The following is an 18,766-nucleotide window of genomic DNA, read 5'->3' on the forward strand; positions in this document are numbered from 1 at the left end:
TTACGCGACTTGTTTTATTTTTTAAGAACTCTTTGACGCCTAACCTCTTCGTCTTTATTCCACATAGCATTAGAACAGGCACCCGTATTTGTTTACACCCCCGGTATAGGGGTGTGTATAGGTTTCGCTCGATGTGTTTGTTTGGGTGTTTGTGTGTTTGTTTGTGTGTTTGTGTTCGCATATAGATCTCAAGAATGAACGGACCGATCGTCACCAAACTTGGTGAACAGGTTCTATACATTCCTGAGACGGTCCTGGGACCAGTCAAACACACGGTTAGGGAGTTATTGGTGGATTAAAATTATACAAGGACTTATACAGGGACATCTTCATGGTCAAAGGGAAATAACCATTCTCACTCAGTCACTGCCACCAACTGAGAAGGTTATTTCCCTTTGACGGGGGTGTTTTTCCTACCTCATAGGAATTTCTTGTTTTATACTAGCTTCCTTATCAGCACAACAGGTTCTCGTGGAAGTGTATAATCCCGGAAGTAAGTGATGCAGTCCTTTCAGTCTAATGTTACATTCTCAAGCGTGTTCCGCACCGGTTTCGAGTGTAAGTTGTTAAAATTACCACTTGACTTCATGAACATTGAATACCCGTTAGCTAACTTACTGAGTGTAAATAGGAAAGAAAACAAAACAAAACCGGTTTGCTCCTAACACTACGCAGTCTAACTTGTTAAACGTCACACTGGATGCGAAGGATGCATAGGCCTATTATATTGTTACGGGACAACATCACAATTGTATTATGTTATTTAATGTTTTACAAGTGACACCCAGTACATACAAAAAACACACGTTTACTATATTAAACGAACAGCCGAATCATTGAAGAAACACCAACCCTGCCGACGGTGTATCGAGATGAAAAAAAAGTGTTTACCAGAAGATCGTAATCTCACGAAATGCGGTGATTCAACGACAGAAAACCTTGGTAAAGCGGACTCCTAAAAAGTGACATTTTGGAGCGGAAACAACTACCGACCTACTCCTTTTTTTAATACACTTCTCAGCACATTTCAATTCACTCCGGAGATGAGTCAGGATTAAAGAATGACGCCTCTGCGATCAGGCATGCAGACACAGTTGAACAGCTTTGTTTACAAGATCATGCAGCCAAACACTCGAGCTATTTGATCTCTTTCTCATCTCATGCAAAGCGTTTGCGGGACCTTTGTTTGAACTTGGCGAAAGCCACATGTCCCGAAGATGGGGCCGGTTGTCTGCCGGTGAAGTGTACCCGTTAATCAAGGAGCCAAACATCACCCGGACGAGACTGGTGCAGGGACGAAGGGTACCCTGCACGATCTGCGTGCTGCTGTATCCACCCGGGCTTTAGCTCTTCATCCGGTTGCTTTCATCTCTTGTGTTTCAAGACCACCCCGACGTCTCCTGTTGGTGACTTCAACAGGGGAAGGGGAGCATGACAATGATGTCTTTGTTTCCCCTAAAAGATCTAAGGAAATTAAACATGCAAGACTTCGCTTTTTGACAATTTCACTTCTCGACTCTTTTCTTCTAAGAGACGCCGATAGAGAAATACGGGATACAATTCAGTTCATGTTTGGGTCACTTAAACGTGAGTTTACTCAAAGCGTTCATCCTTTTACTGCCCCGTGCCTTTCAAAGCTACCCCTTTTATCGCGGCTACACGCGTAAGTCATGCATGTACTCTTACCCTCAGCAATTTCTCAGCCCTCCTCGCTCAGAAGCTCTCAGCACCCCTACACCCTATACCCCTAGGATGCTGGCTCAAGGTCTTGTTCACATCTCCGAGTGGGCTTGGTGTCATGACGTGGTCTTCGACTATTCAAGCGGAGGCTGTGGGTCAGTTTATTGTGTAGGGTAGGGCACCCCGATGTGAACTGAAGCACCGCATAGTGTAGCAGTTTGTGATGCTGGATGGCAGTGTGTCCCAATTTGTGAAATCGTAGTTGTTAGTAAAAAGCATCTTCCTCGTTTGTGATATGGATTCAACATCATTTCTACGCTAAATTTATGGACTCCAGACACCGTGGAATCCGCGTGAAGCCAGCTGATGAACATTCTGGCGATGAACAGCGACTTGTGACTGCACGGAAGATGAGACGCTAGCGGATAAAGAGAGACTTAACCACCCCAGCCTTCTATGTATCAAATTGGTAAAAGGAGATACGGTGACAGCAGGATTGATTCCTTAACTCACTACCAGTTACCTCAATGACATCAGCGACTTGGATGAGCTGAATCGAATACTGTTTAAATGCGTTCGCTTTTTCATTTGACGTGTGTAACCCAAACGTAAGGACGCAACAGGAATACACCGACAACACTATGACACAGCCTGCATTGAGCTGTCGCCTTCTCAGGTTTATCTTGGCTTGTGTCTTCTGGATGGGTACATCGTGTCAGTTATTTGGTGAGTACTTGACTGATCAACTTATTAATGGCTTCCTCGCTTTATTTTTCTATTTTTATTTTTATTAGACTTGACATGTGTGAATATCCACCAGCTGGGGTTAAAGCAAAAATTCCTATTAGTTATTTGGCCGTATTTGCATGTATACAATGTACCGTAATTTTCGGACAATAGTGCGACATTCTTTTCCTCAATTCTTACAATTCTGTGCGTCTTAAAGTCGGTTGTGTCTAATTTGTAATGAACTTGTTTTTCCTTTCTCTGTCTACCTCCACCGCTCCTTATCAGTCCACCCTTCCTTCGAACCAAATCGGACATAATAATATAGTGTCCCTTACATTTGTACTTTTTAGCGCCTTGCTTTTGGACAAAACCGGTGGTTTTTTTTTAAAGTGAATGGGCGCGCCATATATATTGGTAACACCTTACGTCTGAAAATTACGGTAAGCATTAGACCAATTCAACAGTCAGGATAGTTTTTTCAAAGCCGGGTACACAGAGAGATAAGGACGGAATAGGTGCGCCGTTTTGAGATGGAAGAGACAGAACGATTCCATCGTATCTATATGTTAGGATTGCATCATATCCTTAACAACAAATCAAGAGAACAATTTCATTTTAAAACAGTGTCAGTTTTGTTTGCTTGAAAAACGATTCGTGGGATTTTTCTTTACTACAGCTGCAAGAATCACATAAAACGTGGTTAAATCTTTTTGAATAACTTCTTTTCTGCTGTGAACCCATTCCAACCTTTAGAGGGTTAAGAAAACAACGGGGGAAACACTGATATTTGCAGCTAAGAGAGATAGGCTTTTGAGGAGGGTGGATCTACGTCTTGTCACTTATTTGCACACACGAATTTGCAAGTGCCTATCCTACTTCCTTGGCGTCTTACGCGACAAGCGTACACTTGTGAATTGCTCATAACAGCAATGAGATGAATGCATTGGCGGTGAAAAAAGTTAGAATGCCAACAGAATGCTTCCCCCATCACGAAACACCGCCACCACCAATATCTTGGTGAATATTAGGATTTCCTTGAAAATGTTTATTCGTAAATTAACACGTCTTTAATACATTCTTCTATACACGCTATTTCATGTCTGCTTAAATACACCTAAAGAATGTTTAAAACAAAACCCAAGAAAGCTACTCCCTTAAAAATAATAAAAATTCACACAAAAAGAAAGAAGCATAAACTAAGCAGACGTCACACTGAGCCTGCTTTGCTCTATCTAACACGTGTCTAAGTGCCTGACAAGAAAAACTACATTCGGCGTTCAAATAAAACAACTTTTTGTGAATCTGTTTGAGCGCTACCCTCCAGCTCACCACACTGCTTGCGTAGTTTTCTTTCTCTAGAAAACTACAAGTAAACTCTGTCACGTTTCCAGTGGGGTTTGTGCAGTACAGGTGCGATGGGAACGAATGCAATGGGCGTATTGAAGATGGCACGAATGCATGTCGCCTTGTTTGAACAGCTAGGGGCCCACTCTCTTTACGGGCTTTTGTGGGGGGGAATGAAGCTAGATACACATTCTTGTACTTCACAGTTTTCTGTAGTGTTTGGTGTGATTTGGTGTGTTAAAGCATTTATGAAGGAAATGTTCACATACATGAACTCTCAAAATATAAAGAAAAGATAACTTGTAACTATACTGTTCAAAAAAAGAAACGCATAGTTGCTACTTGCCAAATTTGTTTTATTTTTCGAAAAAATTAACAGAAAATCCAATATTTAGATTATTTGTTTGAAATTTGGTATGGACACAGTTGAATGCACACACAGTTCATTTGCATCTTCAAATCAATCAGTCAATCAATACGATTGGGTGCCGAGGCTGTCAAGTCAGTAGGGGGTGTGACTGCCTTGAGCAGCAACAACTGCCCGGCACCTTCTGGGCATGGACTGGATCAGATGCCGGATATCTTGCTGTGGGATGGTGTCCCACTCCTCCTGAAGTGCCTGCAATAGATCGCGGTGATTTGCCGGCGCTTCTTCTCGCCTGCGCACACGTCTGTCCAATTCATCCCAGAGGTGTTCTATCGGGTTCATGTCTGGCGACATGGATGGCCAGGGAAGCACCTGGACATGGTGGTCGGTGAGGAACTGGGTGGTGAGTCGTGCTGTGTGCGGGCGAGCGTTGTCCTGCTGGAATATGGCATCCTGGTCAGCCAGAAGAGGAAGGGCGTGTGGGCGCAGAATTTCCTCCACGTATCGCTGGGCAGTTATGCGCCCTTGGACGTGCACCAGGGTGCTCCTTCCAGCGGTATTGATCGCCCCCCACACCATGACGCCTCCACCACCATGAACGGGTGCCTCATCCACACAGTTGGGCGCGTAACGTTCGTTTACTCTCCGGTAGACCCTCCTCCGACCATCATGTCGCTGGAGCAGGAAGTAGGACTCGTCGCTGAACCACACGTGTCTCCAGTGATTCCGGACGGTCCAGCGAAGGTGCTGGTTGCCCCACTGCACTCGGTTCTGGCGATGGCGGCGGGTGAGGACAGCTCCTCTGTGAGGTCTGCGAGCTCTCAAACCAGCTTCATGCAGGCGGTTCCGCACGGTCTGGTCCGATAATCGGTGTGGCCCGGGGAGAGCGTGGACAGAAGATGAGGCCGACAGGAAACGATTCCGGAGGTGGCGGAGCCGTATGAAGCGGTCGTGAGCAGCAGTTGTCGCCCTTGGTCTTCCCGCTCGTGGCAAGTCAGCAACGGAGCCAGTGGCTTGAAACCTGACCCACAGTCTACTGATGGTGCTCTGGGACACGTGGAAGTGCCTGGCGATTGCACTTTGACTTTGGCCTGCTTGTAAACGACCCAATGCAATTTGGCGGTCTTCTCTGCTCAATCGGGCCATCTTTCGTCGCTGAATTGTCGTCTGATTTCTTTGTGGCGAGCAATCCGCTTTTATGGGTTTTGGAAGACATGGTGAGAGCTCAATATTCCCCGAGTTTCACGAGATTACACTGAAGCATGACGAGTGGTCATGCCAAATGAGCAATTTTGACATTGTAGCCACTGATAACGCATGCGTCACGTGCAGAGCTCACTTGTGGCAATGGACGAAAGGTCGACGACCAGATAAACATTTTCTGCAGTTTGGTGGATATCCTTGTAGCCATATAACTAAATTAACCAAATATTACAAGCTATGCGTTTCTTTTTTTGAACAGTATATATAATATGTAGATTAATAAAAAATAAAATGACAAATCAGATAGTACATCTTATTGTGTATTTTTGTTATTGCTTACTCAAACCGGGTAAAAAAAAAGAAGAAAAGAATGTTGTGTTGATGAACAGATCATACTATTACCTCATTAAAATCACCCTCTGTTCTTGAAAGATAAAACCTTGCATCGGTCTCGAATAGCAATGCATGTATCAGCTGAAAAGACGATACAAAAATTAATAACCAACCTAGCTGTTCTGTTCTTTTTTTGCCTGACCCATTTCACGCGACCCATTTCACGCGTAGTCCATCTTTTCTTTGACATGCTGAAGTACATTTCCTTTATATACTTGCTTGATAGAAGATAGCCAATGCACTTGTGATGATAAAACTAACATAGACTCCATGCGGCTTTACAACTAACACTGGTCTTCTCTTCTACTCTGACACAGCGCTTTGCTATCAGCTGACGACAGTGGTGATGGTGGTAGTAGTGGCCACGACATCGCCAGCGACAGCGACGTCAGCACCAGACAGTCGCTGCGGAGTCGACAATGGGCTTGTGGCCGACGAGTCTTCTTGTCGAGGGTTCATGATTTGCCTCAAAGGGCGGGTACGAAAACTGGACTGCAGCCGAGACCTGCTGTTCAACCGAAACAGGTCGACGTGTGACTTCCCGTCCAATGTGGACTGTGACACAAGGCCCAAAGACTCTGGTAATACACAGCTTCTGCAGCATTCTGTGAAGGTTTTTTTCTTCTTCTGTTGTTGCAAGCTAGCACATAGTTTCTTTTTCTTCACAGTAAAGCTTCGGCAATTGATGCACGCTATTCCTGTTTTGCGCTTACAGTTTTTCGATAAATGTTAAGATTTTGTTTACCTTAAAGCTTGTCTGCCCGCGTCCATCAGTTAGGAAACGTTTTGAGGGGAATGTTACCTTTAAGAAGACCAAAGGATCGGATTCGCACATCCCATAAGCTTTATGCTTTGTAATATTGGGTTGGTGATTGTTTTTAAACGTCCCTACAATCTATATGGCTATCTGGGACTGAGTGATATTAAGAATTGTGCACATCTGCAAGATTGTTTTTGAATTGCACTGGAGCAGAAAGCACGTGCGTACTGGCAAACATTTTGACCATTGTAAAAAGTTCAGTGCGTTCTTATTTGGTAGGGCTGCACATTGTGCAGGATACGTCATTTGAAGATAGGTAGTCACCTTTGATGGAACAAGCGAAAATGTGAGGCTAAACAAGATATTCGCGGCTTTTCTTGTTTGCAATCAGAGCAAGGCAAAATTGTATTTTCTAAAACACCCAAACAAAACAAGACACTAATAACAAAACACAGCTCTTCATAATTATCAAACATAAATAACTCAATTTAAATGTAAAAATAGTATACTGTTTCAAAAACGTGTCTACAGGACTGATAAAAGTATATAAAATGAAAAAACAAAAAAGGTAATATATTTAAAATTCTTTAGCAGTGTGCTTAATAGAACTCGCTAAGTTCAACAACACTCACTTCTTTGTAGATTCAAATAAATGTTTAAATTTCACTGCCTTTAGAATCCTTCTAAAATATACGGAAACTAACTTCTTTCTTACAATTTCAAAATGATTACACTGGAATATATAATACAATTAATCTCCAAGATCTCCAGACTGGTATTTAAGACATACTCTCCCATCGTTATATTCAAAACTCTACCTATCTGTATTGGCAATTCATGATTAAGTGATCTGAAACACAAAATAAAAACTGCAAAGTTCTGGGGTAAAATGTTCAAATAATGTTAAAATCTAAACGTATGATTAAACAATTTATAATTCAAACAGGTTGCTTTTGTATTCAATTCCGATATTCATGTCTGTATGTATTGATCTGTTTAACATTGTAAAGTTGTCAAGTGCATTTAGTGGTGGACATTAACTACCTTGCACTGTTAAAATGCTACAATTTACATCAAAGGCTTAAAGCGTCGACTATATTAAATGCAGCCTTGGGGACTTGTTTGAAAGGGAACAAAAAAGAAGAAATAATCGCAAAAGTCAGGATTTGCTGGAGGATATTTCAAGTTGGTCAAAATTAGGTTTATTGATTGGAAAATGTCCCCGTCCAGTAAGAGTTTGTCAGAACACGTCTAAGTTTGGTCAAGAGTAGTTTGGAAACGTCATAGTTCGGTAATGATTCAGGAACCGCTTTCGTTTTGTTCCTGATTCGTTGACTGCAAGTGTCACACTAACCGGGTTTCCGTGCACTGTTTTAGACGGGAGCTCGTGCTATACGGCCATGGTGAACGTGACAGTGACGATACGAAACGAGGTCAAGGACCCCGAGTTTCAGGGCAAAATCCGTGTTCACGCTCCTCGTCAGCCTCTCAGATACATTCTGCTCATAGCTGCGGGACAAGACACCAAATTCAGGTAGGATTTACTGCGTGATCATCATCATCATCATCATCATCATCATCATCATCATCATCATCATCATCATCATCATCATCATCATCATCATCATCATCATCATCATCATCATCATCATCATCATCATCATCATCATCATCATCATCATCATCATCATCATCATCAGTATCATCATCAGCAGCAGCAGCAGCAGCAGCAGCAACGTTTCTAACTATATATTTTTTTTGTATGTGCAGATTTGAAACGCAACACTTTGACGGATACGGAGACTACGTATCGACAATTAACGGAATGAGCAATGACGTCAGCGACGTACTTGCTGTGTGGCAGCCTTATGACAAACACGGTGACGTTATTTCAGAAAGTGAGTCTTTCTGTGGTTCGCGCGTAAAAGCTCTATTTTTTTGGTCATTATTGTTCTTACATTATTATTTTAACAAATAAAGGTGAAGATCACTGTCCATGACCTGTAAAACGCTTGTGTTATCCCGGCATAGTCCCCCCCCCCCTCCACAACATTTTAACGGTATAGTAAGAAATCTGTGTTATAAGCACAAACATATTTTATTTTACAATACAATACAATACAATACAATAACTTTATTAATCTCTAAAAGAGAAATTACATTGCTGAGCGTTTGTGTCCGTAATAATAACATACATAAAACATTCAAAATAAACATTTGTTCTTTGTCCTGAGAAAATATAGTACATTGGTTATCACATAAGAAAGTATATTAAAAATAAATTAACATGCATTGCAGTTTTTATTTATTGCAGTGTCCAGTTTTGCTAAAAGAATGATTATAATTGCGGGGGCTGCGAAGCTTTATATTGCTAATTACGTTGCAGATGACTTTAGAATGAAAGCTAGTTTTGTAAAGACGCTCTGTATAAACTTCCTTCATGTTTAGCAACATTTTATTTCGATTACGTTCTTGGCTGATTCAAGTATTATCTTTTTCTTTTTTTTAACATGTTTTTACTTATTTTACGTACATTATCAATCAATCAATCAATCAATATGAGGCTTATATCGCGCGTATTCCGTGGGTACAGTTCTAAGCGCAGGGAGTTTAAAAAATTTTTTAATTTTAATTTAATTTTTATTTGATGCAATTTATATCGCGCACATATTCAAGGCGCAGGGATTTATTTATGCCGTGTGAGATGGAATTTTTTTTTACACAATACATCACGCATTCACATCGGCCAGCAGATCGCAGCCATTTCGGCGCATATCCTACTTTTCACGGCCTATTATTCCAAGTCACACGGGTATTTTGGTGGACATTTTTATCTATGCCTATACAATTTTGCCAGGAAAGACCCTTTATATTACATTATATAATATTACAACAACAGCAGACACAAAATACTATGCTACTATTTTAGTATTATCTTGTCACCAATTAAATTGAACCATGTTTAAATGTTCATTGTTTGTTGCAGGTTTAGACAACTTCGTCCCTGAAAATGACGAGGTGGTCACATTCGTTTACACCGCCGCTCTGGGATAAGAAAATACCATCTGCATTATCATCATCATGGGTATTATTGAATCTACACGCATTTGCAGAACTTACCTCAAATATGTCATTTTGTAAACAGGACACGGTTGCAAAGATGTCTTGACTGGTGTTTCAATTTATTTTGTATCCGTGCTCTTGAGTCAAACTTGTAGATATTATTCAATCATAGATGTCAGTTTGGTCTGATGAATCGTTTCTTGAAATGGAAATAAGTTTGTGTGGATGATTTTACATTTGTTGATTTTGACTTGACTTACTTGACTTATTCCTGTAGACTCCCTGTGGAGCATAGGGCCGCAACAACTCCTCGCCAACGCACCCGGTTCTGGGCAGCTCCTTTCAGTCGGGGCCATGTCGATCGTGCCAGCTGCCTTTGCCTCACTTTCAATACATTTGTTGATTGGGTCTTTCTTTCTTTTTCACTTTCTCTCTTCTTTGCGTTTGATCAGACTGCTTTCACGGCATGCACCTAATCCACTATATTCTTCGATCTTGTTGTGTTTGGTGATGAGAGATTTTTGTCCCTATTTGACTTGCGAGATATTTATAGCATAATAGCAAGCAGAGATGTTCAGATTCGGTTCTTCAAATGTGTGCGCTAGTGTCACCATTGATAACTCAGCTGAAAAAAACCGACGCCAATAGTTTTGCAGTAGTTTTACATGAGTCGAAACTGTACATAGTTATAAATTAGCTGTTGTTGGTTAATTTTTTTTACTACAAAAAAAGAAAGAAAAAAAAGAGAAATCTATTTGGCTATTTATACTGACTATTTTTTGCTATTACATGGAAAGGAATACATTTTAACGCTTTGGTGTCATATCAGGAAACAATATTTTAAATAATAGTATCCATGTCTTTCTTGAATGTCAAATATGAATTTATTAAACCGAAATCGTCTTGAAGCCGATTGTGACTTAATTTGGCTACAAAGTTACAGTTTTGCAACCGATTGTTCCTCACCCAGTTAATCCCATATCTTTTATTTTTAACATTAAGTCAAGTTCTGACTAAAAGTTTTAACATAGACCAGGAATCGAGACGAGGGTGGTTGGGGGGGGGGGGGGGGTGGTGTTGGTGTGTGTGTGTGTGTGTGTGTGTGTGTGTGTGTGTGTGTGTGTGTGTGTGTGTGTGTGTGTGTGAGTGTGTGTGTGTGTGTTGATGATTTAGTTTCAGGCTCACAGATTGACTAAATGTTTTTTTTATCGCTTCAAGAAACTTGTTTTTCTTGTCCACAAATACGGCACAGGTGTAGCAGACCACAAAGGTGTACTCCGTCTTGCATCTGTTCAAGTTCAAGCACAAGAAAAACTCACACCAACACGAGTAGCCGAACAATATTTATCTACTCCTGGTAAAATAAGTAGTTTCATCACGAAGGCAGATCGGGCGTGCTTGGAGTACAGAACAAACCATGCAAATCGACTCTCACTTACACGAAAATCGCCACTCACCTTTCAGCCTTTGTCGTCTGCCGTTTGCTTTCAAACCACAAGAATTAGCCCCCTTGTGCTACTTTCGTCTTTGCAAACTCTCACGAGAGTGGGTTTAGGGTCAGCGGTGCAGTCGTGTCTCGTGTACAGAGTCCACTTTCTTCGTCTCGAGTGTTTATCTGCATTTACATTTCATGTTTAAATGACCATATAAATCTAGAAGATAAGTTTCCTAACAGGAGAGGAGGTTGTTTGCAAACAAACTTAGAATTCGTTAAGAGTGAATCGTTGCCAACCGTCAAACTTTTAGAAATGAGTTACTTTTGTGCTAGCTCATATGAGGTGTGTCGTTATATAGATAAGTCATGTATTCTGCTACAGTTAAAACACAATATCAAACAATAAAATACAAACGAATGTTCTGTGAGTGTCATGTTAGTTCCCATAAAATGCCGTTCGTAATATATAGGCGTATAAATCTGCTGCATGAACTATGTAAAGTCTTATCTTTATCTATATTCCGGTAATGGTTAAAGTCAACAGCAACAACAACAACAACAACAACAACAACAACAACAACAACAACAACAACCAACCAAATAACCAACCAGCCAACCAAATAAATAAAACACAAATCACAAAAAAGGTAAAAGATTCTTTTATTAACAAACATTTGTCAAAGCAAAGAAGAATATCTCACAAACAGGTCATTTAATTGAAATGAGCGAGAGACAGCCAAACCGACAGCAGAATGTTCCATTCTTCGTAACGATATTAAACAAACACAACCACGACAACAATGACGATCGAGAAAACTCTCCTTCTGACTGAGAAGTGGCACGGCCACATTTATTATTCGGGCAAAACAAAACACTCGAATATGGAGGAGGACCACGTACTCGTGCATTATCTGCACAAATTAGGATTACATAACCTTGTGTAGGCTTATGTCCACATTATTACTAGCAGGTACACAACTCTAGGATTCACCTCTCTGAAGTATTTTATTTTTCTAGTTTGCTTTGTAGGATGGAAAGGTAAGGGAAGAGGGGAAGGTGGGCTTTTTACGTGCATGCGCGCGTGTGTGTGTATGTGTGTGTGTGTGTGTGTGTGTGTGTGTGTGTGTGTGTGTGTGTGTGTGTGTGTGTGTGTGACCGTCTGCCGGAAAGAGCACAACGTCCCTGATTGACTTGATTGACTAATTGACTTAATTCCCCTTTCTAGCATGAACAAAAGAATCCATGTGTACAGGTCACAATTACGAGCAAAAGGAAAATCACACCACAAACACACGTACTGTTTGAGCTGCTCCTAAGTGTCCGTTTTTATCCAACTCAGTCTCTGTAGAAAAAAATGTTTTTGTTTAGCCAGGCACCAGTGGTTGACAAGCGTTTGGGAAGAAAGTTAAATATGGTAGCTTAATTTGTATTCATAGCCTGATATTGTAAAAGTCATAATTTCAATACAGATGCAGTGCGCCGTTTACCATTTACAATAGTTTAATGACATCAAAAGCAAACGTTTCATTGCCAATGACTCTAAATGCAAAAGAATGAATGAATAAATCGTACATATACATATCAATGATCAAAGTTGTAGCGAATCAAAAAAAAAAAAAAGAAAAAAAATCACTCTGTGCGTGCTACCGGTTACCTGATTTGCACGTTTAGAATTAGCTTCCTTTTTACAACAGTTTCAAACAGCGTTTCAGGTTTCCTGTGATGAAATCAAATGCTGTCTGCCTTACAATACCAACTGTGAGGCTGGCAAGCGGCAGCCATAGCTGATGACACAACGTGGAGGTTCGATCCGAGCATCCCAAAATTATATGCAGTTTCTTTCATGGGCTTTCTGCCAAACACTTCTCACGAAACTCACACAATCTACATAATCTAATGTAGAAGGCTGACTTTACACGATCAGACACAAAAGGCACAAACATAAACATTTAAAATACACAATTAATGAAATTTTTCGACGTCACTATTCAACCCTAGCGGGGCAGACTATTGTTTTCGTTGTTTGTACAATCAGTATAATACACATGATGATTGCGATAAGCTAAAATTCCACTGAGAGTTTAAAGAGCAAAGCGACACGCTCATAAAGCTACGAGAATCCTGACAATCATGGTTGTATTTACTATGTAGTATCCTGTGCGAGAAAATTCATAATACATTTTTCACAACCTTCGTCGAAAGTAAAACTGCATGTGGTATATTTATATGCGAGACAACATTCATACATTTAAAAAAACACATTTTTTGTCAAATGTTAAATCCAAAAATCAACGTTTTCACCGAAAAGCGTCATGCGCTCACTTATTCACTGAGTCATTCAACTGAAGTAGTTTTAAATCGATCAAACAATAGTTCTCATTCAGGTAATGTATCTGTCAACAAACAGAAACCCTCGAACACACGAAAGAGATCAATAAACTCACCCAATCATATTAATGATCAATCGATCACACACAAGTTCTTAATCAGTTGCGGTAACCACTCATAGGAAAATCACGTCCGTACACACTCTTTATTAAAAACACACCATCAATAAATCCATCAATCACTCTTTTAACGAACGCACTATTGATGTTAAGAAAGTGAGACACACTCACAGTAGTATTTACACACCCGTCATGAACAAAGAAATTCGAAAATACCATTACAAACAACGGACAACATGTAAATCGTACCCAGAAGCAAAATCACCACGTCAGTCTGCCCCATAATTACTAAAGCACTGATAAGGGCCAGATGTCGAAACATGCAAGACACGAACGCATCGTAGCTGGCAGGTACAGGGTGGCCCAAACAAAATGCAACTCAACAAAAATACTAATAACTTCTATATATCTGTTTTTGAATTACTTCATATTTGGCGTACATTAACTTCAGCGTATGCATGACCCACGCACAAAGTGACAATTTTGTAGGTCAATTGCCTGGCTTTGGTGCAATTTCAAACCTCGTACTGTTGAGTCGATCCCTGAATTTAGAAACCTTTTTTTTTTAATTTCAAAAAAGTCAGACCATTTGATCTACTCTATGGACTGGTCATGCATACGCTGAAGTTAATGTACACCAAATATGAAGTAATTATAGGTTAACAGATGTGGAAGATGTGTCCATTTTCCTTGTTTTTATAAGGACAGTAAAAGTTTGAGTCTTTGAGCCTTGAGTCTTGAAATTATTAGCATGTTTGTGGGTTGCATTTTGTTTGGGTCACCCTCTACAAGTCTTTGGAATACGCTTTCTTGTTGAAGGTTTTCTGTGTAAAGCAGCAGCACCACAAGTAAGCTTTATGAGGAGCTAAGTCAGAGCTCTAGTATATGCAACGGTGGATGGTAAGCTGCATTATTGAGATGCTAAACGTAGAATAGGGTAGGAGCATCCTTCCAGTTGGACAAGTACAAAACATCAACAGCCTAGCTACGCAGAGGGGAGATTTCATGCGGAATTAATATTGAGATGCTAAACGTAGAACAGGGTAGGAGAATCCTTCCAGTTGGACATGTACAAAACATCAACAGCCTAGCTACGCAGAGGGGAGATTTCATGCGGAATTAATATTGAGATGCTAAACGTAGAACAGGGTAGGAGCATCCTTCCAGTTGGACGTGTACACAAAATCAACAGTCTGCCATGACTGCGCAGAGGGGAGATTTCATGTTGAATTAATTTGGTAGATTGACAAAATTGTCAGACGTAACCAGCAAAAATCTGTTAACTCTGCACGGGAAGCAGCCAGACTGTTGCAGTTTGGAACGTGTCCGAATGGAAGGATGCTCTTAGCGCATGTTAAAGCCCAGAGGAATCCGTGATGGGTTTACATGATGGGTTACTTAGCGCATGTTAAAGCCCAGAGGAATCCGTGATGGGTTTACATGATGGGTTACTTAGCGCATGTTAAAGCCCAGAGGAATCCGTGATGGGTTTACATGATGGGTTACTTAGCGCATGTTAAAGCCCAGAGGAATCCGTGATGGGTTTACATGATGGGTTACTTAGCGCATGTTAAAGCCCAGAGGAATCCGTGATGGGTTTACATGATGGGTTACTTAGCGCATGTTAAAGCCCAGAGGAATCCGTGATGGGTTTACATGATGGGTTACTTAGCGCATGTTAAAGCCCAGAGGAATCCGTGATGGGTTTACATGATGGGTTACTTAGCGCATGTTAAAGCCCAGAGGAATCCGTGATGGGTTTACATGATGGGTTACTTAGCGCATGTTAAAGCCCAGAGGAATCCGTGATGGGTTTACATGATGGGTTACAAGGGAAACAAAGGTATCTTTAAAAAGAAGTTCCGACGTGACTTGTGAGCAAGATCACACAGAAATAGGCAAGTGTACAGTGCCATCTTGTGCAAAAATACAGTGATAGATATTCTGGGTAAAAAACAACAACAACAAAAACAACAGCAATAAACACACCGTACACACACAAACACACTAACACAAAAAAAACCCGTCTGGAATGTAAGAAGCAATTGCCTATATCTTCCTAAAAAAAATAATAGTAATGGCAGCAGGCGACTTTCCAGTACTTTTGTACAGTACTCCAGTAATCTGCGAATTCTTGACTTGCGACAAGCGCAGTTATTTCTTACATTTCTTTGATGTGAAATACCTTAAATATGGTCTCCGTCACAAAAAAGAAGATGAAGACGCGATTAAATCGTTCATTCAAAAATGTCCGCGCAGAAAGAAAGAAGAGAGAAGAAGAGGAAGAAGAAAGAAAAACAGAAGAGGAGAAAAGAAATCTAATAAAAAGCTGCAAAGGCACTTGAGCCACTTCACATGCACTTTTTCAAAATTGCAACTAATTAAACGAATTCTTCTTTGTTGCTGAAGGAAATAGTTTATGGAAGCGAAACAAATGAGCGTAACATTCTCGCACGTAATAAGATCAGAGCTAACGTTTGAAGATTCACTGATGTGAACGGTTGTTTTGTTGTTTTCTTGAAGAGTTAACGATGTGGAAAAACTGCCTTGAGCAGCGAAAGAGAAATGCGGAAAGAAATTAAATCAGGTTAGCAGCGCATTTAAAAAAAAGTTAGTTAATGAATTAATTAATTTTTATTCTTTTATATTTCATTTATTTATTAATTTTGTTGCTGTCGAATTCAGCGGCAGTAGAAATGTTACGCTTCATACGAAGAACAGATGCGGACAACAATGATTCACGATTTAGGTTGGATACATGTAGTTTTGTTTTTGTGCACCTGCTACCTTTTACCTGGAAAGAGTTCCTAATAAAACTTTGTACGCACTTGAAACTGACTTTGAATAAACTTTAATGGTTAAGCGAAGGCAACGATGATATCAGACTTGAAACAGGAACAATCGTCACCGTAGTTTGCCCTTTGTAAGACACGCAACTTCTCTAATGTCCGCGGAGGGTTAATCGTGATTGAAAAACGACGTTTTGAGCCATTATTCTCGAATGGAAGCAAAACAATCGTTCCCGTGGTTCGTTCTGCGTACAAAACGTATCTTCGCTATTGTTCTGGGAGGGTCAATAATTAACAAATAGAAGTACATTCTGAACATGGATTTTAACAGAACTTTTCGATGAAACTTAAAATTTGAACCATTTGTCTCCAAGCTCAGGCCTGTATTTCACTTAACTGTTTGCACAAACGTAAAGCAGACATCGACAAACTCGTTCGCTTTGAGACACAACAGTCTGTTTGAGTATACGTACATACAGTCTACGCTTACACGGAATTTCGAGAAGGCGAAAAACACATGCTCTCTTTCTACTTTTTGTTACCCTCTCTCTCTCTCTCTCTCTCTCTCTCTCTCTCTCTCTCTCTCTCTCTCTCTCTCTCTCTCTCTCTCTCTCTCTCTCTCTCTATTATGAAACACAGCTGGTCGGTAGTTACATATTTATCTTCGTCTTTTATGACGCACAGAACAGAACGTGATGCCAAAACTACAGACATATCTTACCCATATCAATTCGTAAAGACAAATGTTTAAGCCAGCTCGTTGACTGGTTCACGCACTCACACACTCAACGGGAAAAGCTGTGCGGATGCCCTCATATTTCAGTTCTTCTTAATTCTTTCATACACTCAGCTTTACAGGTGTCTTAATCATCGATTTCATTTTCAAGTAGATCTGAAAGTGTAAAAGATGCGATATTTCCCCTGCAACCCACGTACGAACAGCAGCACGGCTGACACTGACAGAAGAAAAAGTTCTTAAAATCTACCTTTATACGTCAACTCAGCAAAGTTTTTTTGTCTGTGCACAACTCTCGACTTGAACTTAACAAAACATTCCAAGCTTGCACCAAGAATCTCCTGTGACATTCGCTCGAGGCGACTGCACGACGTCTCTCATTCAAAGGGGAGGGGATCGAGGCTGTGGGTAGTGGGTTAGTGGGGAGGAAGGGAGGGAGCAAGTTGATTGTTTTTCACGCAGTCCAAACTAAGGTGGATCCAGTTTAAAGCACATACAAGTTTTCACACGACTTGGAGATCGGGTATTTCCGGAAGATTTTGCTCAGGAGGTGTTTGCTCCGAGCGTAGCATCCGGACTCGTCCGTCGCTCCGTGGCGGCTTTTCTTTCTCCCTTTCCGGCCCTCCGACAGCAAGCGCATCTGTGTCACTATGCCAACCAGCAGTTCGTCCACGTTGTGGTTGAGCACCACGGAGGTCTCCACGTACTTACAGTCGTAGGTGGCCGCCACGCTCTTCGCTTCTGTAGGAACACACCACAGAACAATGTCAAAGGATGAGGAACAAGAGACTGCAGGTAAGAAGAACTACATGTAGAACAAGAAATAACAATTGATATGTACTCACGAGAAGAAAAACCCCACCGTACAAGGCAGACACAAAAGTTCCGAGGGACAGACAAGCTGCCAGAAAGACAGAGGGATAGACAGATTAAAGGACAAAAAACAAAAAAACTTTAACGAACAAACAAACAAACAAACAGATAGATGGAAGTCTAACATTCTTCCCATTTTGTCTTCTGCTGAGTGCATTTTTTTTAAAAACATTTTCATTGTCATTTTTAATGTTAAAGGAGAGCTTGAAAAGAAAGAGGTACACGACATAAGTGTCCAGGACATGTTAGCGATAAAAAAAAATCGACAGTTTTGATGGTGGTAATCATTTTCTGCTGCTGCATCTCTTCGGTTTTTTTTGATTCAAACAGAGCATACAAGCATTTTCAAGAAAGCTTGAAAAAAAGTATTTACAGGAAGAAATAGCATGCCCAGGGACTATAGTTATTACCTAAATGTTAGTGATGAAAAGATCGAGGGTGGTGATGATGATATTGATGATAAATGACCACAAGGCTGATAATTGTGTGATATAAATGATGATGCTGGACAAACACAACACAAAGACTTATGATGATGTCAATGTCCATGATAATGATGATAATGATGACGACAGCCACCGAGGGACAGACAAGCTGCCAGAAAGACAGAGGGATAGACAGATTGAAGGACAAAAAAACACCAAACTTTAACGAACAAACAAACAAACAAACAGATAGATGGAAGTCTAACATTCTTCCCATTCCTACTTTCTTGTTCGGCAGACAAGACACCCACACACCTATGTCCTCACCACACTTCTAAAACTCACCACAGAACATCCATATTAACCAATCAGTTTAAAGTCTAATAACTACAGACTAATATTACCTTCCGTGGAAACTTCGCGAGATCGGACGAGATCACATTTGTTGGCGACGAGGATGACGGCACTGTTGACGGCCTTGACCTTGCGAAGGTCATACAGGAGGTCAGTGGCGTGGGAGAA

The 18,766-nt window shown here is 40.7% G+C and overlaps 2 protein-coding genes across 3 annotated transcripts in view; one reads left to right on the forward strand and one right to left on the reverse strand.

Moving 5' to 3' along the window:
* The first annotated feature begins 1,408 nt into the window (after window positions 1-1,408).
* Window positions 1,409-10,521, forward strand: LOC138965102 (uncharacterized). Of its 2 annotated transcripts, XM_070337241.1 has the most exons (6): window positions 1,409-2,406; window positions 6,034-6,297; window positions 7,854-8,010; window positions 8,247-8,374; window positions 9,463-9,561; window positions 9,817-10,521. In XM_070337241.1, the coding sequence occupies exons 1-5, from the start codon at window positions 2,322-2,324 to the stop codon at window positions 9,528-9,530; spliced, it is 702 nt and encodes a 233-aa protein (XP_070193342.1). In that variant the 5' UTR covers window positions 1,409-2,321; the 3' UTR covers window positions 9,531-9,561; window positions 9,817-10,521. The 2 variants fall into 2 exon arrangements, with proteins under 2 accessions (XP_070193342.1, XP_070193337.1); XM_070337236.1 differs by lacking the exon at window positions 9,817-10,521 and having other exon boundaries at window positions 1,416-2,406; window positions 9,463-9,810.
* Window positions 10,522-16,760: 6,239 nt separating this feature from the next.
* Window positions 16,761-18,766, reverse strand: part of LOC138950331 (GTP-binding protein RAD-like) — a 12,181-nt gene continuing 10,175 nt past the window's right edge. The window contains exons 3-4 of the mRNA XM_070322085.1: window positions 18,649-18,766; window positions 16,761-17,687 (exon numbers count right to left, since the gene is read on the reverse strand). The exon at window positions 18,649-18,766 is cut by the window's right edge and continues 66 nt beyond it. Of these exons, the coding sequence (XP_070178186.1) occupies window positions 17,431-17,687; window positions 18,649-18,766 (375 nt within the window). The 3' untranslated portion in view covers window positions 16,761-17,430. The remainder of the gene's footprint in view (window positions 17,688-18,648) is intronic.

This window comes from Littorina saxatilis, linkage group LG1, assembly GCF_037325665.1.
Source record: "Littorina saxatilis isolate snail1 linkage group LG1, US_GU_Lsax_2.0, whole genome shotgun sequence".
NCBI lineage: Eukaryota > Metazoa > Mollusca > Gastropoda > Littorinimorpha > Littorinidae > Littorina > Littorina saxatilis.

Coding starts and splice junctions, on each gene's coding strand:
- LOC138965102 (XM_070337241.1), top strand. CDS start 2,322: ATGACACAGCCTGCATTGAGCTGTCGCCTTCTCAGGTTTATCTTGGCT. Junction 2,407..6,033: donor TACATCGTGTCAGTTATTTG/GTGAGTACTTGA, acceptor ACTCTGACACAG/CGCTTTGCTATCAGCTGACG. Junction 6,298..7,853: donor CACAAGGCCCAAAGACTCTG/GTAATACACAGC, acceptor GCACTGTTTTAG/ACGGGAGCTCGTGCTATACG.